Genomic DNA, 21,623 nt, shown 5'->3' on the forward strand with positions numbered 1-21,623 from the left:
TTCCTAGTTTTGTGTTAATAAAAATTTGTGTAAGAGTTTGAAAATAAAGTATTAAAGTTTTTCTGACCCTGGCAGCCACACCTAGTACTGATGCTGAAGCAAAACTTGTTTACAACTTAACTCTTCCCAGTATAATCTATTGCACAATGCAACAACCCTGTTTTGTATCTTTGGAAAAAGCAGTTTATCTAAAAAACACAAAAGGTATTCTTTTGTAGCCAAATTACAAGCGTACCTTTGTTGTGATGAAAGCTTTGATATTTGCAGCTAGATTTCATACAGCATAGCAAATAGAAGCGTAGAAAAACTCCAGTGTGAAACTGTTTAACATCAAAGAGCAAAGTTTAACTCCATTAAAATTCACTCTTTAGACAAAAGGGTAAAGCCAATCATGGATCATTTTTTCCCCATTAGTTCTCTCATTATTTCTTACCTCTTGCTCTTGTTTAGTGCCTCAGTTTTTGTCCGTAATGATAAAGTTTAAGAGGCCTAATTAAAGGCATGAGTAGGCATTGGTATTCCAAACTGAGTATAGAATCATTTCAGAGGGACTTCTTCCCTTAACTGCAAATGTTCCCCCTCTTGCTCTCAGCATGTCGACAAAATGTAATATTAAACACCTCTGCAAATGAAACCATTTAGGGGCTTCTGAAAGAGATGTTGGCTATCAGATGCATATCAATTGAACGAAAAAGGTGAAGAATTGCATTAGGAAATGACTGAGAGAAATGTGAACGTTGAAAAAGGGATGTGTTCATTCATTCCCTTAAATCAATGAATAGCTGTTTGGTATCCCTCAAGTTCTTGCAGACATGTAATCTTTGTTGCATTTTATCTCTGATACATTGCATATTACCTTAGATCTTCTACCCGAATACAAGAAGGATCAATCACATACAGATATTGGCCCCCGTTCTCACTTGCTCAAAGAATAGATGCTTAAAAGCTTAAAGATATTCTAAGCATGCCATCTCCTAGTCCTTAGTCAATATTTTTTACCAGAAGCATTATGCTCGTTGCAGTTTAGATCTACAATATATCCGTTTTAGGATACATTAAGCCTATTTTTCAAATACGTTCAGCTGAACTTTGTAATGTAATAATGTGTTAGGATATTGTTTCAATCAGCATTATGTATTTTTGACATAAGAAAACAACAAATTCAGTTATTCGATTTAAATTAAATTGAATTTAAATTAGATGCATACAGATGAGGTTTTACAAATTTATATTCTACATGTTTTTTGTTTTATTTTTTTTTCATTATTATTACGGCTAACAAAAATCCAAAAGTTTATTGGAAAATGTGACAAATTTGTGTTTTTCTATTTACCGGTATTTTCATTGTTGTTCTGGGTTCCTTTTGCATATATTACTCCATTAATGCAGCTTGGTATAGAGGAGATTAGTCTGTCACTATCTGTGGCCTTCAGGTAGGTTCCATAAACTTTGTAAGCAAAAGAAGGGGGGAAAAAAGTTTTACAATTTCTTGATTAATGGATTAAATTCAATATCAAAATACATGTCATTATCCCAAAATGGATAGTTTGAAAAAAAAAAAATACATAAAAAATACACGGGCAACCATACAAAAAAAAAATAATAATAAAAAGCATGACATAACTTGGATGCAAACATAAACTATGATACTTTTCAATTTAGGGATATCAGCTCAAATTACTGATGAGGGTGATACTAATGGGTATAATGGAACATTTTGACCTTGCTATGTTGCAATTGCTCCACTTTTATTAACATGTACCTTTGAGCAGTGAGCACAACCTGTACCTACTTAACCTTCTATGTTTCTGTAGACTTTGGAGAGCTCAAATGTTGTTGTAACTCTAACATTTTTTTTTTTTTCACTAATAAGTTGTTGTAAATGTTATTGCATCCAATGGGGCTGTCTGTCTTTCAGCAGATCTGGAGAAGCCTTTACCTGAAGACGATCTGATGTTGTTCAACAGTCTTTTCAAGAGGATGCTAAGGGATGTTCATGAATGGTTTCATTTGATGAAGAATTATTTCTCATAAAATCATCTACAGAGATTCTAGAGGAGTTCCCAAAACAAAGATGACTTTCTTTATCAGCTTGTTAAGCATCTTTAAGTCATTTGTTCTGATGCTTATATAAATTATAGCAAAAGAGATTACAATCTACACAACTGAGTATATTACCTACTCCAATAACATACTTAAATCTATAACATCCTTTCCAAAAGACAAAGACTAAATGAGACCATTTTAATTACAGTAGCAGTAATAAAGATAAAAGATACAATTTTAAAAGATTTTTTTATAGATGTGACCCTTACCTGCACACTTCTTGCAGATGACCACACCCAAATTTACTGATGCCCACTCCGGCTGGGATGCACCACAGTCCGCACAACTCCTGTTGGCCTGGTTGAACCAGATCTTCTCCGCCACTTCATAGTCGTAGAGCGTCTCCGCAATTGATTCATTGATCGCCTCGACCCACTCCTGCTTCTCCCGTTCTGAGTCTGCCACAAAGCTGAAAGGATCAATTATTTTCTTTAGCCTTGACCCGAACAAATACCTCACAGTCATTGATTTAATTTGAGACAGCAATTAAACACCACAGTAGAGCCTGGCATGGTGACAGTGGAGGGGGTGTATGTAGTGTTTTGGAGCGGGGGCAGTTGCTAAGTGTGGATTTCTCTGTGTGACTGCAGTAGATTGGGTGAAATTGATAGAAGCAGTGGACGGGGGGGAAGTAAATCAATTTGTCTCAGTATGTAACTCAACAATCCATTACATTTTAATGCACCACATTTTCTTTCAGGATGTTATTCCAAAATAAAAGTGAGCAAAACTGAGAATGGTTAAAGAAATTTATCACAAGCGTGACTAGTTACATGAAGTAAAACTGATAAGGAAATAGGCAAGATCTCAAAGGAGATACTTGTTCTGTTGGTTTAAGTCTAGTTGAAAACAAAATGTATAAATTGCAATCAATTATAATGGAATAACTCAGAACAAACAGAAATCTAAAACTCAGAGGAAAAAGACCAGGAGCACCCAGGGCTTGAAAGAAAGAAGCACTTAGAAAGGAAAAATGAAACCAGAGATCTCCATGGTAACCTGGCAACCGATAGAAAGTAAGATGAAGAAAGTGAAGAGGAAGGAGGGAGTCTGTTCATGGGTTTGGGAAGTTTAGAGAATGGAGGAGGTGGTTTCTTCTGGAGTCGGGGATGTGGACCAGGTCATCCTCACCCAAGCAACCTGATCGATAGGTTTATTGGGTTCAGCGATCCTGTGCCCAGCAGCCTCTATCCGGGAGACAACTGCTCAGCTACAGCAATGTATGCCTCAAAACCAAAGAGGGGGCACAAGTTATTATCTGGGACACTATAAAAGCAGAGTTCGACACTTAGCCAGTTAAGACACTCCAATTCATATTTTACGACAAGAAAGTACCGGTTCCCACTTTAAGAAATACCATTAGTCCACTTAGAATATACTAAATGGAATGGACAAAAACATGTATTGATTACAACTGAGGGCTGGACAGTGGCACAGTGGGTACTCCCTGTGCATGCGTGGGTTCTCTCCGGGACTCCGGCTTCCTCCCACAATCCAAAACCATGACTGTTAGGTTAATAAATCTCTAAATTCTCCTTAGGTGTAAGTGTGTGCATGAATGGTTGTTTGTCCTTTTTGCTGGGTTAAAGCATGACAGAAAATGGATGGATAATTACAACTGCTACTTTAACAAAAGTTTAGCTTTTTTTTTGTCTGCTCATGGAAATAATTTTTCATTTGACCAAAAATGAAACCTTGAAGTCTGATGCAGTCAGAAATATGTTAAAATTGAGTTTAAAAAAATATCAGGGGGGAACTTTTAAAAATAGATAGAGATGCCTTTTTTTAAAGCAGATATGAAGCATATAGAAAGTATCAGCTAAAGTTAAAGAAATTTTTTTTTTCATTTCCCTGTTTGTAATGTATCATCGGTAGTAAATTGCTATTGAAGGGAGGTAGCGAGGTAGAAATACACTGAATAAAAACCCCATTTTGGACTGAATACAATATTGAACTCTTTTACACCCTAAAATAAAATAGACCAAGAATAATTAAGACTTTAAAGGTGGTAGTTTTTTTATTCAAAAGATGGTTGGTTTTGAAGTTAAGATTGTTGGGGCAGGGCAATTACTTACTATAATATAATTTAAAGGGGAGCTGTGTTTTTCTTTTAGCTACAAATCCCATTTAAAAAGCTGTGCACTCATTGGTCTTGGGAAACGCCCCACATGCTAAAAAAACACAACATATTGAATTTCCCCAATAAGGGGTAGGAGTGGTTCCAATATCCCAAGCAAACACACATAAAGAATATCTGATAAATGTATTTTCACAGTCTTCAAGGTAATCTAGTTGACCCTAAGATTGTTTTGGTAAATCTTCTTCAATGCAAAGGCAGGAAACTTTCTAATAGACTTAAGTTGCACCAATTAAGATTTTTACGATCCGATCCGGATGCATGTGATGAGCTTTTTCGCTGGATATACGATACTGATCCGATTCAACTGTTAAATCATTGAACCCTATCTTGCCATAAAAAAAAAACAGGTAACAAATTAACAGAGATGTAAATGTATTTACAGTATTATTAACAAATATGAAGCAAAAAGAAAAAAAAAAAGGAGTTCTATGTGCAATGGATTTGATCTCTGATATCCCATCCAGTTAATCAGTCAATATGCAGTTTGTCAATATGTGAACCCTAATTGAGGACATTTTTTATATAAAAAAGTTGTCCTTCATCTTTAAAGCTGGCTGCCAAAAATCAGAGTTGTAGTTGTAATTTGGTCTTATCAATAGCAACCATACCATTTTCTGATTGCTCTATCTTTTATCTGTTCTGTCTACATCTTTTTGTTGTTTCATAAAACGTTCCTCTGGCTCTGATCATTGTTTTTATTTTTTGCCATAAAAGTGGCCTGAAACATCTCCCACTGTGGACAGAACACTGTGTCCATTTAAAGGCTGTAAAACAATGGAAAAAACAAAGTTAGGCTGCACAGCTTAAAGCGATTAGATGGGTTTCTCACTAATCCTCACCTTGAGCAGGTTTGAGAATGCTTGCAGGGCCACCAATCGATTCGATCCACAAACACACTTGCGCATAGAGTAAAACCCTTTTAGCAGTGACCTTATCAAAACCATTCTGCAGATTCGAGCTAATTGTGATTTTTTTTTTTTTTTACGCCTCTCCTTTCTTCTGTTAAACTTACAACTAGTGTACTAACAAAGAAACCTAACGACGGGACTGTTAAGGTAGCTGCCACAAATAGATCGATCAAACAAAGAAAATACAGCTTGTAACACCAGGGTGAAAAGAAAATAAAAATCTTTACACATGGAAAAAAGAAAGGGGAAACGGGGAACAAGCATGCACCGACAAACAAGACACCCTTTCTCTTCTGGGCAGAAGTCACGCTTGTATTCTAAACTGGCCATTACAGCACAAACAAGCTGCGTGGCCATTGATTTTGAGCCCTCGGGAAATGGGAGTCACCTAAAAGGCTTCGAGCCCTAAAATTGCAGAGATACCTCCACAAATCTCTGAGAGGGCGTTTCATAAAAACATCACTGATCAATAATTAGCGGGTTTTGTATGGGACATAGCTTTCATATATTGTGGACATTGTGCTGATCGATACACTGGGTGTGGATGCATGATGATTTCAGAAGGTGCTTCCTGAGAGAGATTTGACAGGAAGCGCTGATCAATAAAGAAAAAGCAAACTTGTCTTTTGTGTCACCACAGCACCGTCTTAACTTTTTGACATGCCTGCTCATTATTTTTACATTTTACACCTCAAAAGGACAGCATATGGAGATCTTTTTTTGTTGCGTTTTTTTTGCAATGTCAGTGCATGGATTTGTTTTTAATGAATCTTCTGTTTTGCTCAGATGTTTCTAGAAATAAATCAATGACTTCCTTTGTTCATATTCAGGACTGTTTAAGAAAAACAAGATAAAGTGGAGTTTCACAGGCAGAAAGGGGACTTACTAAATGGACAGTTCCACAGCTGTAAATGATTAACATAAGGGCAGTGGAAAAAGATAGGCTTTTAACAACGCAAACCAACAATATTCTTTGAAAAGGGAATTAAGATCAAGAAACTACCGTATTTTCACGACCATAAGGCGCACCGGACTAAAAGGCGCACTCTCAGTTATGTGTCCCATTTCTGTATTTAACACACACATAAGGCGCACCGGACTATAGGGCGCATTTTTTATATACAGGTGCATGTCCTCTACTACCTTTAAATACCTCTACTGCGTATTTAAAAATACAGCGGGGGAAACACTGAGTATGACTGTGCTTTATTCATGTATTTATTACAAAGTATTAATCAAACCTGGCAGCTGGCCGTGAGACAGACACATCGCAGATGACACAGCGCTGTGATCACTCCTAAATTAACTTAAAATCCTGAAACCTGCCGACAGAATATGTTCGCTTTTATTACCGGTATCCTGGTGCCTGCAGCTAAAATTATTTAGATGAAAAACACCTGCCAGCAGCCGCGGTGAACGAAAGGATTTCTGCTGTCGGTGAACCGCTGGTATGTGGGGGTCTGAGCGCCTCCGACAGAAATAGATAATCTGGATGAACTGACTGCAATTATTAAGTTTTCAGGTGGACTTTCTCACTTAAAAACATATTAAAACTACTTTATTCCCACTGATCACAGCAAATATAGCTGCAAGATTTAGATTATTTAGATGAAAAAACACCTGCCAGCCACCGCGCTGAAGAGGAGGAGACGCGCCCAGAGGCTGCTGTTGAATTAAGTTTTCAGGTAGAAAAATAGAGCGGAAGCAAACCTGAGTATGATTGTGCTTTATTCATGTATTTATTACAAAGTATTAATCAAACCCATCAAAGTCATCATCCTCTGTTATCCTCAGCATTCCTCTTAATAAAACAGCTGCGCTAAATCAGACATGCCAGTTTCCCCTTCTTCGCTGTCAAGAGTCCATTTCCGTGCAGCGCAGCTCCTCAGAAATAATGCCGGCTTTTGCGAAAGCTTGAACAACAGAGCCAGCAGACACAGTCCATCTACAATCCATCCGCAAATGGTGGCGTAACTTGCCCGGCGCTGCCTTCCATTTATCCTGAAACTGTGGTCTCCGTCTGTCATCCATCGCTCCCACGCCGCTCGCAGCCTTACTGTGAACGGCCGCTTCACACCGATGTCGAGCGGTGGAAGTTCCTTTGTCAGACCCCCGGGATAACGGCGAGCACAGCGTTCATTTGATTCATCTTTTTTTCACATCGGCTGTGAGATGGGCACGCAGCGATGGTGATGCGTGGAAAAAACCACCTAGTCTTCTCACATACACCTGTCTCAGCCACGCATCCAGCCTTTTCATTTGCGTTAATATCATCAGAGCGCTGTGTCTCGCTGTCAGCTCCCAGATCAGCTTCTCTGATTGGTTGATGCGGCGCGTCCAGCAGCAAAACTTCAATTTTTCCATCTTGAGCAGCAGCAGCGCGTTGGCGGTGCGTCAGATGCTTAAACGCTCCCGACGTGCTGCACCAAAACGCGGTGCAGGACCTTTTGCTGCACCTATACGCGCGTCAACCATTGACTTTGCATGTAAACTCGCTGCTTCTGCTGCACCTGCTGGGTCCGGTTCACACCGATGTCGAGCGGTTGAACAGCGAGCACAGCGTTAATTTGTTTCCCCATGTTTTTCACATCAGCTGTGAGATGGGCACGCATGGAGTTACATATTAACAGCGATGGTGAGGGGTGGAAAAAAAACACCTGGTCTCCTTACATTCAGCCACTCTTTCATCATCTCCTCAATGAGGTGGTCTCAAAAGTCGCAGTTACAACACACATAGGGCGCACCGCACCATAGGGCGCACCGCACATTTTGAGGGAAAAAAAAGACGTTTAAGTGCGCCTTATAGTCGTGAAAATACGGTAATGGCCCTGAACTGTAGTTATCCAATGCTGACATCTCATAAGATTGAAAATTGAAAACTTGCATAAATTCTTGCCAAAGTACCGCTGCAAAAGAAGGATAATCTAGCCATCAGCTTGTGGCTATGATGAAACCCGTTTAAACTTTATCAGACAACTAGGTCAGTGCATTATCAAGAGCTAAAAACTAATAGTTAAATGTTGAATGAAAAGATAAAATCTTACTAATATATCACACTTAACTTGGTGCTTCACAGTTATATCGGAGAGAATAAAGTCAACTACAGTATCATAACAAATCTAAAGGTCATAGCTGCAATGTTTTATCGAAACAAATAATGTTTCAAAAGTAGTACATAGACATGTGTAGAGTGATGAAGAATGACAGTATTAATTCTACAAAAAAATACCACATCAATAATGGTTTTATACATTTTATAAATATATAAGTATGGTAAGCTGAATTATCAAAAAATCAGCTTAACCATACTTATATTCAAGATATCTTGAATCGGTTTTTGACTTGACAAAGTAGTTAATATTTAATTAGTTAATTAAAATGGCATTTACGTAGGATTTTTTGAGGAAAGTTTGCGAAGGCATCTATGCATTTCTGGTGTTTGCTATGTCCAATGCAAATAATTCTCCGGATTATAAAATGACATTAAATGCTGCAGCTCGTGCTCGAACTGGTGCGGACCTGCAGAAAATGCTGCATTTTCACCTTGGAATTGTGTTGACAGTAACACTTTTAGCTCTTCTAAGCCTTTTTAGGTGCATTGCTTACCACAGGAAAGAGTAAACTGGAAATTCCCTGCCTGCAGTGAAGTTAGTTTTTAACTGGATACTGGATATTCAAGATCTGCTGAGTTAGCGACACATATCTCACAGTCGATCGCCTTTTTCATCATTCTGCTTCAATCTATCTTTATTTTCCCACTGGAGAATCTGTTAGTGCTTTTTCTCATAGTAGCTTTGCCTCGTCTATTTCTGTTTGGCTGTGGCACTATCCTGGAGGCAAACATCAGCTGTGCTGCTGCCATCAACACCTGTTTATAGATGTTGGAAATCGGCCTGTTTTTCCAGTGTAGTCCTGTTTCTCTGACCATGACTGACTGGATGTGCTCTCTTCATCCTCTGACATGGGAGCTGCCTCGGAGCTCGTCTGCCTGGTTGTGTGTTTCCTGGAAGGGGCCGCCTTTTACAGCTGCTTTTTGTATCTCTGCTTCTGTCTCCTTGAACCCCAGCCGGCCTCAGCAGATGGCCACTCACACTGAACCTAGTTCATTCTGTTTTTTGTTTTTTTGGTCATTTGGGATCATAATATTTAGTCAAACACACCTGGACCATTTTAGTTCAGACTATTTGCAAAATCTTTAGCATTACTTTAAAAGTGCTGCTGCTTTCCCAAATAATTATATCCAAAATTAACCTGGTTTCTACTAAACCCGTATTTTTCTTGACTTTTCACAGGTTGTGTATACACAGTGATGTACAACCTGGCCATGTCCCTTTCAAACTTTAATAACTGCTGCTATGTTTAAAGGAGCTTTGAATGTCCAAAAACAAAAAATACTAAATGGCATTGTCTCAGTTAAAGAGTATTATCTTTGAAAAGCTGCAGAAAAATGAAGCTACTGAACACATGCTGAGCAAATGGAAGCATAGAGGAAACAAAAAAAAAAAAAAAGCAGGAGCATATTTCCTAGTAGCAAGGCTGGATTTGAAAAGAGGATATTGGCAAAGTTCTGCAAATCTGTTCTTTACACAGCAAGAGTTTAAAAATTGTATAACTATTATAATAGATTTATATTTTTCATATTCATTTTGGGATAAAAAAAGAAAAATCAAAAAAGGTAGATGAGATACATGTCTTCCGATTTACTTATCTTATTTAGAATTTTTAAAGTTAAAGATACAGAAAATTCAAATCCTTTTTGTTTGTTTTTTTTACATTGGTGATTGCATTTATAATGGAGAGAAATTTATTCAAAAAAAAAAGTGTTAAAGTTAGTAAGATCCCCCCTAAACCTAATAGTTGGTTGTGCCACTCTTAGAAAGAAGAAGTACAAAGTGTGTGCAATAACCACGAATGAGCTCATGTAATGATGCATATCAGATGGCTTGGAGGATTTAAGCTTTAACTAGGCCACACTAAAAGCTTTGCTGTTTAGTTTTTGTTTAGCCATTTTGAGGTGGAAGCGCCAATGTCATTTTTGATCACTTTCCTACTACAAATAAACTTAAGCATTAGGTCACCGATTATGTTCATACTTTAAGCTTCATGACTTTCTATCTGACAGTGGATTTCATGGTCTTAAAGTTGCCTATCAACACAAAGAAGAAAAAAACACCACTCACGCATTTTTCACTTATGTCCTACAAAAACAGGCAGTTCCTGTAATTTACTGGGTCATATTGAGAAAAAATGAAAAAAAGAGTCAAATACGTGTATACACACACACACACACACACACACACACACACACACACACACACACACACACACACACACACACACACACACACACACACACACACACACACACACGTATGACTATCTAAGGTAAAGTAAAGCAGCTAAACACAAAAAAACCCAGAAATGTAGAGGAGACCTACCAGAAATTTTTGAAAGGCGTGTTGACTTCAAAGCCTCGGCGGTCTACTTCTTTAATGTTAGCAGCGGTAAGCTCTACTTCACATATACCAAGCCCTGCTCGAAAGTCCTGGAGCAAAACAAAAGAACACAGATGTACACAGTGAGATATAATAGAACTTATTTCACTGCTCCTGCTGTGGGAGAAGAAAATCTCATTTGGCCCCATTTTTGTTAACTTTCAAATTTTTGTTTGTTCCATTAGCATCTGATCTGATTTTTAGCTACTGAAATGTCTCACACATATTGCATTCATAGTCAAGTAAAAGAAAAAAAAAACATGTCTAAGGCTGTTGGGGATATAAAGGCAGGTTTAAAATTGTACACAGAACGAAATTCCATTGCATACAGCTTACAACAGTCAAACAGTGAAATTAACATTTCCATTTATAAAGTGAAGCAGTGATCAGAATGTAAACAGCATAGGAGATAAGAAACCAGTTTAAAAATAATGGTGCAAAAGGCATTAGGAAGGATTCAGTGCATTGCAAAATAAATATCTTGCAAAATGCAAAAGAACTTTTGATTTGCATTCTATTTAAAAAGAGTTCAGCACGTTGGTAATGCAAAATAATGCTGCAAGTTTGATGCAGAGTCCAGTTTAGAGTTTAGCAGTTTAACATTTTGATGGCAGCGGGGAAAAAGTTGTTGCAGAACCTGCTGGACCCTGCAGCAGTTGCTGCAAACTTCTTCCCAGAGGGCAGAGGTCCACTCTGCTGCTCTCACCATTCTTCTCACATTCTTACAGTCCAAGGTACTCAGCCTCCACACCACAGAGGTAGACATGCTCTCTATGGTGCTTCTGTAGGCAATTTGAGAATGAAAACAGGTAGTGGAACCACTTTTATCAGTGGAAACTGAGAGCTTTTTTTTTTTTTCTTTGTGGAGACTTTTTATCTCCATGTTCAAGTGAAAGAAATTCTGATCGTTTCCTTACAATGTTTATCAAATTTGTTCAAATTTGTCTGCAGTCATCCATTAGGTCTCGAAGAACTTTCAATTAAACAACTTCAATGGGGCTTAAATATGTGCTATGCTAATAACAAACAACCAAATAACATATAAAACAAGCAACATACATCAAGTGTTGGTCCTGCTAGTGTTTACATAGTTCTTTTGAAGTCTGGAGAGAGAATTTACACAGGGTATGATCAGTCGACATAGACATGGCTGTCTACTAATTATTTATGCTCGACCCACCGACCTACAGATAGATCGGGGCTTGACACCAGTCCTGTTTTTACTTCTTCCATTTTTACCAACAATCTCAGCCTAAGATGTTAAAACTTGTGGCATTCTAAGGTCATTTTGTTTAATTTCAAGCAATAAGTTTCAACTCTCTTTCAAAAAAGTTTTTTTTCCCTTTTTTCTAAACTCATGTGTTAGCTTTTATGAATAAAGTTTAATTTCTTTAGGCGCACAGCTGTTTTACTTAACTTTTTTGTCACTACAGTTCTGTTTTATTTTCCGGTGAGAGGACATAGCCTTGAATCACTTGACATTTAACTTCATATTGCAAAAGAATGCACTCCCTTCTCTTGTTTATGTATTTAAGACCATGTCTGAAACTGTGTTTTCATTCTTTATTAGACACCATATGAATTCATTTTGTCCAAGAAAGAAACTCTCTATGGAAGCAGAGCGGTCATGAACTTCAGTCAGTCTTTCGAAAGAACAAACACAAAGGAACATTCCCCAACCCAGGTTGGTGATTTTTTTTTCTTATTTTGGATGCAACGTATTTGTATCTCTCTGTGGCAGCAAATATAGCTGCATATAAATTGATTTGTGATACAGAGTACTGAAGAAAATGTAGCAAAAACCCTTTCTTCTCACTGTGACGCAAGCACAGACCGAGTCTGTATGTGGCGCATGTTTGGATTATAGAGAGACAAAGGGAAGAAGGATTCTATTGTGTGGTTTTGCGCAGGAAAAGTATATGGTTGTGCTCTTACCTGTGCATGACAGAAAAGCTCTATGAAAGCCAAAGTTGCACTTAGGGAATCCAAACCTAGTGAAGCTTTCAGCTTCAATATTTCTTTACACCAATTCCTGACACAGGAGTTTGACACGGAAGAACTGTTTTACTAAATTCCACTGTAGCACTAGCTTTTTTGATTTCCAATGTTGTTTAGAACAGTTTTATAGCCTAAAGCTTTGACAAAGAAAAAAGGTTGGAATGACAGAGAAAGCACCACTTGTACCCATAGCATCAAAAGGGAGCTGAAACACACTCACTGAAGAGCATATAATACACAGTAAAATTTTAAAAAAGAGAAAAGAAGACCCCCTTTTGTTTTTTAATCATACAATGTTTTTTCCAACATAATTCCAAAATTAAATGGGATAAGGTTAAGCGAATAGGTACACAACAAATTCTTTTATAAATGGGATTTGACTAAAGATCGAAGCAAACTCTACCCTCTAAACAAATTCCAAATGAAGTGTCAAAGGCTGTTTGCCTGCTTCTTTCTTAGCAGCTTCAGTCAGAAAGGTTGACACAGAACTGTACCATTAACCACAAGTTTCATTAGATAAAATAAAACATTATCTTTAAGTTTGTTGCAGCGTTTATGGCTTTATAAAGCTTTAAAAACACTTTACTGTAGAAACAAGCTTTCCGATTTTCAGATAAATTCAGGTTTTATTTACTGTCACATTTTATGAATTATGGGAAAACTTAATACAGATATTGGAAAAAAAAGGTTCATCTTGACCCTCTTCCTGATTCTAATTGTTTCTTATTTCATATAGGCCAAAAACAGAACCATCAGAGGAAAATAAAGAGGAGACTAGGCTGGTCGCGATAATAAATTTTGCTCTACAATAAATCGACCCAGAAAATGATAACACTGTCATTCAGTTTAAATCCACGCTGCAGCTGATGTGTTTGGCTTTAAAAGCAATCACACCTCTGTTTTACCAAATCTTCGCTGCTACCGCTTCTCCTTTTGCTACTAGTGAGTCCCGAGGTCCTCATGCTACACTCGCTACACTAAGGAAACAATAACGGAGGGCTGTGTGCACACCAGTGCACAGGCAGTGGAATTTTTTGTAAACCAGATTTTTAAGCAGAAAGACAGGAGAAATGGTGAAAACAAACTAGAATGCAAACTTCAACTACTATGCTAATCTAGATCTATAGTGAGATTTATTTTTATTATGCTGCAAACACATTTATTGTTTTATCCTCGCAGACAGAGAAGACTGATTAATCCCCAAAAAATTTTTTTTTGCAAAGATTAACCTGTGGGAATGACCACAGTCTTTCAGGCAGTCCTTATCTCATGTCTTTCTAAAACACAATGCAAGAAAGGTTTTCCTGATTCAGAGCTATAAACATGAGATACTCCAATGACATGGAATGACTTTCGTGAGATAGTTTCTATTTCATCATTTAATAACAGTGTTTTTTTGTTTTTCTCATTTTATTTAATCCTTGATGTCTTTTTAAATCAGGTATGAGGATTGTAGAGGAAAAATAACCGGCTGGCTACCTCAGGTAAGATTAACATGCTTGTTTCTTTTTAAAATAACTAAACTCCTAATTTGAAAATGTTGTATTTTTGCAGGTTAACTTTGCTCGATATTAAATATTTTTGATAACCTCCACAAATCTCAGTCTGAGGAAAAAGCACAAAGGAAATAATTCTCCAAACAGCCAATATTTTTCAGAGCACTGTCGCTGTTAATTCTTAAACAGGAAGCTAAAGCTGCAGCTCTGTGGTGGCATCTCTAAAATATGTGTTTCTCTGCCGCCTGTTCATCACCAGCTAATTACACCAAACAAAGAGGCAAATGAATCGACACCATCTTTGTTGATTGGGTGCATCTTTGGAAAAGCTTTAGGCCTCGCAGAGGAAGGGAAGCATGTGTTCATGTGTAGGAGAGCGACAGTATAATTAGAAGCAAACTTTGCAGAGCAGCCAAATTTTGACAGATTACACCACAAAATAACAGTTACTTAAATATTTGCACAGCGCACAGGATTTCAGCCTGATCTTTTTAACATTATGTGGGCTGGATCATTTGGGAGGCTTTTAAAATCTTGATTTGACCATCATTAGCCCCAATTAGTACATTTTCCAGCAAATTTAGAAAATTGACGAGAATATAAAGCCAAACCATTGTTCTAACAACACCGACAGAAGGAATGGCACTGCCTCATGAACCAACCCCGGGTCTCATGAAGCGTTATGGGTAATTAAGGCACTCTGATCTCAGAAGAGGAAGACAGAGGAGCTCAACAAAGATAATGTGAGTGAAAGAAGTGACTTTACTGTATGTTCAGGTTTTAATTGAGCCAAAAACTTTTGATGCAAGAGCTTCGGGGCAGCCAAAGGTTGCCTCTGTCTCTCCTATCAATTATAACTACATAGAGTTATTGCTCTTTTAAGTTCAGCATGTTCAGAGGTTTGAAGATGTATGACGCGATAATGAGAGAGCGCTGTGTCACAGAGCGTGAAGCAGCCCTCATTCAAAGCTCGTTCCAGCAAGAAACCAATCAGTTCGATCAAGGTTCTCTACTGTCATCCAAACAAGAAACATCTGACAGTCTACGTTTACAACGATCTAAAACATGAAGGAGTGTGTGTAATGTGTGTGGAGAAGACAGCGCATTTACCTATACCTAATGGTCCTCATCCGTCTGAGATAGCAAATTAGAGGGCTTGATGTTAGCAGCGGTCAAGCATTTGGCACTCGTTACCGACCAATGCGTGCTGTGGCCTCCTGCTACCTTCAATTAGTTCACCAAGGATGGAAGAAAGGAGGACGGAGAGAGAAAATAAAGGAAAGACGAATAAAAACAACTTACCCAATTACAAGTGTTATGGGTAAGGTGATGGATGTAGAAGGGATAATGGCCCAAAAGTGAACATTTATACATCTTTGATTTTATTGGCTGCTATATACTACAATTATCACTGACATCAACATACTTTATTTACCTCTAGAAATTTAGACATTTTATCAATAAAAAAAAAAGTCTGTAATGCATGCATGTGAATTATTAATTCTTTTATTCATTTTTTTTAAACCTGATATGACTACTACTTTGGCTGTGGGAAAAAAGGGATCTGATTGGAAGGTCACTGGCAATAAAGTAGTTGTTGCACAGTGTCTTGGCAAATGTAGCTGTTGCATAACATAGGTGGACCCTATTTTAGTTCTGTCAGAGGAACGAAAAATTCAAGGTCAACCTCACAGTTCATATGTGAAGATTGTGGTCCAAAAAATAAATAAATAAAGGCATCAAAATAATGAATGACAGAGGACTGCTTTTATCTCCAAGTCAAGGTCCACTTAACCACATAAGTTGCACTAAAAGCATTTGGAGTAAGACCATCTAACAGATATAAACAAGTTTATTAGAAGTCTAATGGAGACAAAAGTCAACTTTTTCAGTTTTTTTTAAACATCCAGGATTAAAAAGGGACTGAGGAAGAAAAACTTCAAGCAAAAAATGAAGGTGGAAAATGAGAAAGTAACACTTTATCAAGGCATTAATTGGTGTATGACTTAGAAGGTACAATTTTGAAGGGAAAAAGAAAATGTGTTATTTGAACAACAAAATATTAAGAAAAAGAGAAGCTACAACTAATACTGTTGCTAACATTATTCATGACCCAAAAGTATATAAGCATATATATTAGCAGCAGAAGTACGTACTGTATGTATAGTAGATTTTATTCATTTATTTTTTTTTTATGTAAGGAATTGGGAGAATAGGAGTGAATCTCAAAAATTTATTTTGTTTTCAGTTACTTTTTATCATTTTTTTAATCATTAAATTAATGTTGGGTTAGAAATGTTTCAAGATTATCAATTTTTGAGTAAAAGTATCTGGGTGTGTATGGCTGTGTTTACTGTGAAATTAAAATAAGACCAAAATGCATGCCTCTGTAGGGTCAAAGTAACTCATGGAAGAGTTACTTTGACCCTACAGAAAATCAACCCTTTTTTTCAGGGGGGGGAATCTTTCCCTAAACAAAGAAATAAAAAAATATTTTTTTCCATATGCAACAACCACCAGTGCTAGCCATCCATAATTGTAGCACTCTTGAGAGGCAGTTGGAAGCCAGAATCCCAATGTATTAAATGCTTGCAAATGACAAGCTGGCTGCATTTTTGTTCTGATGAACATACACTGTCTGGCCAAAAAAAAAGTTGCCACCTGGATTCAACTAAGCAAATAGGTACAAGTCTCCTATTGGATAATTACCACATCCCATGGTCGTGGAAAAGATGTTACTCTGTTTGAGAAGGGTCAAATCATTGGCATGCATCAAGCAGAGAAAAATATAAAGAGATTGTAGAAACTAATAAAATTGGGTTAAGAACTGTCCAACGCATTATTAAAAACTGGAAGGATAGTGGGGACCTATCATCTTCAAGGAAGAAATGTGGCCGGAAAAAAATCCTGAATGATCGTGATCGGCGATCACTTAAACGTGTGGTGAGATCAAATTGAAGAAAAACAACAGTAGAACTCAGGGCTATGTTTGATACTGAAAGTAAGAGCATTTCCAAACGCTCAATGCGAAGGGAACTCAAGGGATTGGGACTGAACAGCTGTGTAGCCGTAAGAAAGCCACTTATCAGTGAGGCTAACCAGAAAAAAGGGCTTCAATTTGCTAGGGAGCATAAAGATTGGACTGTGGAGCAATGGAAGAAGGTCATGTGGTCTGATGAGTCCAGATTTACCCTGTTCCAGAGTGATGGGCGCATCAGGGTAAGAAGAGAGGCAGGTGAAGTGATGCACCCACCATACCTAGTGCCTACTGTATAAGCCTGTGGGCGCGGTGTTATGATCTGGGGTTGCTACAGTTGGTCAGGTCTAGGTTCAACGACAGTATTTGCTCAAAATGAGGTCTACTGACTACCTGAATATACTGAATGACCAGGTTATTCCATCATTGGACTTTTTCTTCCCTGATGGCACAGGCATAGTCCAAGATGACACTGCCAGGATTCATCGGGCTCAAATTGTGAAAGACTGGTTCAGGGAGCATGACACATCATTTTCACACATGGATTGGCCACCACAGAGTCCAGACCTCAACCCCATTGAGAATCTTTGGGATGTGCTAGAGAGGGCTTTGCGCAGCGTTCAGACTCTACCATCATCAATGCAAGATCTTGGTGAAAAATTAATGCAACACTGGATGAAAATAAATCTTTTGACATTGCAGAAGCTTATCGAAACAATGCCACAGCGAATGAGTGCCGTAATCAAAGCTAAAGGCGGTCTAACAAAGTATTAGAGTGAGTGACCTTTTTTTTTGGTGGCGACTTTTTTTTGGCCAGGCAGTGTATAAAAGCCATACTCTTCTATACAATGTATCGGACTCTTACCCCAGAGCAAGCCAACAAAACATTGCTTAATATCAGTTATCATAATTGATTTACAATAGTTCACAAACACAAATTTTCAATCTTTATCAGTAATACATTGGCCAGAATTGCATTTTGACAGTATGATAGCAGTAAGCAAAATCATCATGTTTTCACAATAAACTTAAAACAAAAATGAGTAATGCAATGTACTTTGAAGCTGTTAACTGGCTACAACAAAATCTCAATAAATGATTTTGAAAAGCTTGAAAAAGCATAAATGAAATCAACTGCAGTTCTTTAACCATTTGGAGGGTCTAGCCTCCCATATGTAACTATTGTAATGGCTGACAGTAGCCTTATTGTTGCAGTATGAGGCTGCAAATTTGGAGACGATACATGTTTCCTTATTTTGCATCTCAGAATACCCATAAATAACCTACTTGCATAATTTATTTACAATTCTAAGCGTACCGTATTTTTGGACGATAGAGCGCATCTCACTATAAGCCGTGCCAGCTTAATAAAAAAAATTTAAAATGAAATGTACATATATGAGCCGCACCGCACTATAAGCCGCTGATACCTACTGAACTGACTCCCACTAAACCTCTACCGGGAGCTCTACATATAGCCCCTGGAGTAGGGAGCGCCAAGAGTTCTACTGAAAGATGGGGCTTCGTTGGCAGCTTTAATGCTGCAAATAAATAAATGTTAAAAGGTGTGAATTTGGGACATTTGTTCTATGTCGTGCCTGTTGCTTAATGTTAATTAGCACCTTATTCTTTCATTTCCAACTTTGACTTCCCCTTCTGCTGATTAGAAAAATCCACAGAAAAGTCACACCTTCTTATACCCCGCATTGTTCAAAGCATGGGGGAAAAAAAGTAGCGGTTTATAGTCTGGAAAATACGGTACTTATTTCCACAGCCGTTACCAATTCCCTCTTTACATGTTTCTGTTCTTTATGGCACAACAAATGAGATGAACTAATATTAGCAGCTTGGTTAGTGAAGCTGTCTGGGCAGATAAGTAGTTTGCAGATGATGTAGTAGAAGTTCAGCTTGTCACTTACCAACTATAGTTGGTAAAGAGAAGCTATGCGGTGAGATTTGCTTTGCTCAATTAATGCTTTGTGACCATAAAAAAAAAAAGTAAACAGTGAGTGGCCTTCCCTTGGCCAGCTGGCCAGCAGTATGCAACTACAGTATAACTGGGGGAGAGGCAGTGCAGCTTTATTTAATGTTCCATTCAGCTGATCAAAAGCAGTTTTGAAAAAGGCCCTTATATATATATATATAGAACCAGTAAGTATAAATCTCCAGACCCACAGTTGGCCTTGCAGGTAAGAAACACTGGGTGCAATCATAGGAGCAGAAGTACAAAATGTTAAAGAAATCAAATAGCCAGGTCAAACATTATATAAATATCAAAGTAGAACAATGTGTCCTGTTAAGAAGGAATCAATATGGAAGGCTTCCATTTTACACTGTGTCTCCTGAATGTATTAATGGCACACATTTCCAGCACAAGCACCTTTTCAACCCTGTCAGTATTGTGATTGCAGTATGTTTTTACCTTATCAGTTAAGGAAAAAAAGACACATTTGTGAACTTGACCTTCCGGTGAAAAATATTCTAATTTTCTTATTATTCACTTACAGAAGAGTGCTGAAACTACTTCTTTTAAAGCCTTGGGATCATACTGGTTGTCACAATAAAAAAATAAAAAAATCATAGAATAACAAAGCTTTTACCCTAAAATGATTTCCACATGGCAGACTTCCACTGCATGTTAAGTATGTTTTGACAAGCAAAGCAAGAATGCAACTAGTAGTGACCTTAGATTTGAAATTACAGAAATAAATACAAGCGTCAATCGCTACTTAACGAGTGAGCAAAAATACAACTAAGATGTAAGGGATGTACTACAAGTGACAGGAAACAAAGGTTCTGCTAAATGTGCTTATTTTAAAGTCCAACGCTATAAATGTAAATGGAGATTTTTTTTTAACCTGACTTTCTTTTACCTTGGTGCTTAAATGACCTTAAACACAGCTCCATCACGGAGCTTACGATCCATGAGAAATGGTGTAGGGGTGGTGAGGGAGGTGCCGGGCGGATGATGTTTCCAATAGCTCGTTCATCATGTTAGATTAAATACTCCACTTCACTGATCTCGAACGGGGCACAGTATTCCTTTCTTTGTGAGCTCTTGCTCTCTATCCCCCTCTCCTTCTCTTACAAACCACCAACGTTCGATTCTCACTCATGCAAGCCTTTGCACTGAAGTGGTCTCTCCATCCCCTTCACTTCATTTTATTATTTTTTCCCCCTCTTCTGATACAGTCTCCTTGCTATCTTGTCTTCATTTTTTACTGTCTGCTTTTCTCTCTGCAAAAAAAATAAAAAATGCAGTGGCTGGGGCTGCATTTATGTGGCGGATTGAGCTTGTAAGCTGAAATAATACAATTAATTTGTTCTCTCCCCGAACCTCTCTTTTCCCGTTCTTCTCCCGTCGTCTCAGATCAAGGAAGTGGAAATGTGCTGACATGGAGGGATACCCCAAAGAGAATTCTAACAAAGATGTTTGTTCGCGCTAATGAAGAAAATAATGAAAGGCAAACAACAAAACTGCAAGAGTGAGCAAAACGAATTGAGCACCGAGGAGGGATGGAAATGAGCTGAGCGTAAGTGGCATTATCAAATATGCACACAAATATGAGTAAGGCAACAGTATCACTGCAGTGAGGTATCTTTCAATCTCATCTTGCTCCTGGGATGGTAGTGAGCAGAGATGATGTACATAAGCAGGGGACTATCAGGCCTAATTGGACTAACATCAAATAAGACTGCCACAAGAGAACCAGCAGGTAAGGAAATCATACCTATTTTTAGGATATACAACTAATCAGGAGATTAGACTAATTTCAGTAAAATGGGTGAATTACTGTAATTTAAATAAATATCAACACAAAAAGAAACTGGACAAAATTTAACTAATGTTTTGCCAAACAGTAAAGTCCAAATTTGAAAGATGCCACTAAGTTACTGTTTCTAAAAAAAACTTCAGAAGTCAAAGTTTCTGAAAGCTGGATGTAAAAACAATGAAAAGAAAACATAAGCCTCTCTGTAGACCTAATGTTATTTGCTGGAACTGTTGTATTTTCTTGCTGAGTCATATTAGACACTAGTGGATGAACACAATGAAGACCGACCAAGAACAATGTTAAAGGAGAATTCCGGTTTTTAACACTTTGAGCCCAATTTCTGTAGTGTCCAGGATGAAATCGAATGATCGACACCAAAATTTTGACAATTGGTCCTGTCTCTGCTTTTTGGCTCATTTAGAATCCACCCCTGGCTGCTTCAGAACGGCTTCCATAGTGCATGTCCGATAATGTCCTTAAAACAACCTTAAACATTCTTTTTTAAAAATATGCTACTCACCGGGTCGTCAGCGCTGTTCAATGACGTTCCAAAAAAAGTTTCGTAAAGAAAAAACGTTCCTGTAGTGTTTTATTTAGCATTTTGTAAATCCCATTGAGTTCTGTTGGAATAGTCAATATTCCCCTGCCACCGGAAACGGAAATGGGGCCTGTTTACACAGTTGTAGTCTTTTCGCTTCACTCTGTGTACTCCGACGTCGAGAATCAAGAA

At 37.8% G+C, this 21,623-nt stretch overlaps 1 protein-coding gene across 1 annotated transcript in view; it reads right to left on the reverse strand.

The window, feature by feature from the left end:
- Window positions 1-21,623, reverse strand: part of zmp:0000000660 (arf-GAP with Rho-GAP domain, ANK repeat and PH domain-containing protein 2) — a 172,498-nt gene that overhangs the window by 128,106 nt on the left and 22,769 nt on the right. Inside the window, exons 4-5 of the mRNA XM_038298182.1 lie at window positions 10,593-10,699; window positions 2,316-2,515 (exon numbers count right to left, since the gene is read on the reverse strand). Coding sequence (XP_038154110.1) covers window positions 2,316-2,515; window positions 10,593-10,699 — 307 coding nt within the window. The remainder of the gene's footprint in view (window positions 1-2,315; window positions 2,516-10,592; window positions 10,700-21,623) is intronic.

This window comes from Cyprinodon tularosa, unplaced genomic scaffold (assembly GCF_016077235.1).
Source record: "Cyprinodon tularosa strain WSP-4 unplaced genomic scaffold, ASM1607723v1 ctg400, whole genome shotgun sequence".
NCBI lineage: Eukaryota > Metazoa > Chordata > Actinopteri > Cyprinodontiformes > Cyprinodontidae > Cyprinodon > Cyprinodon tularosa.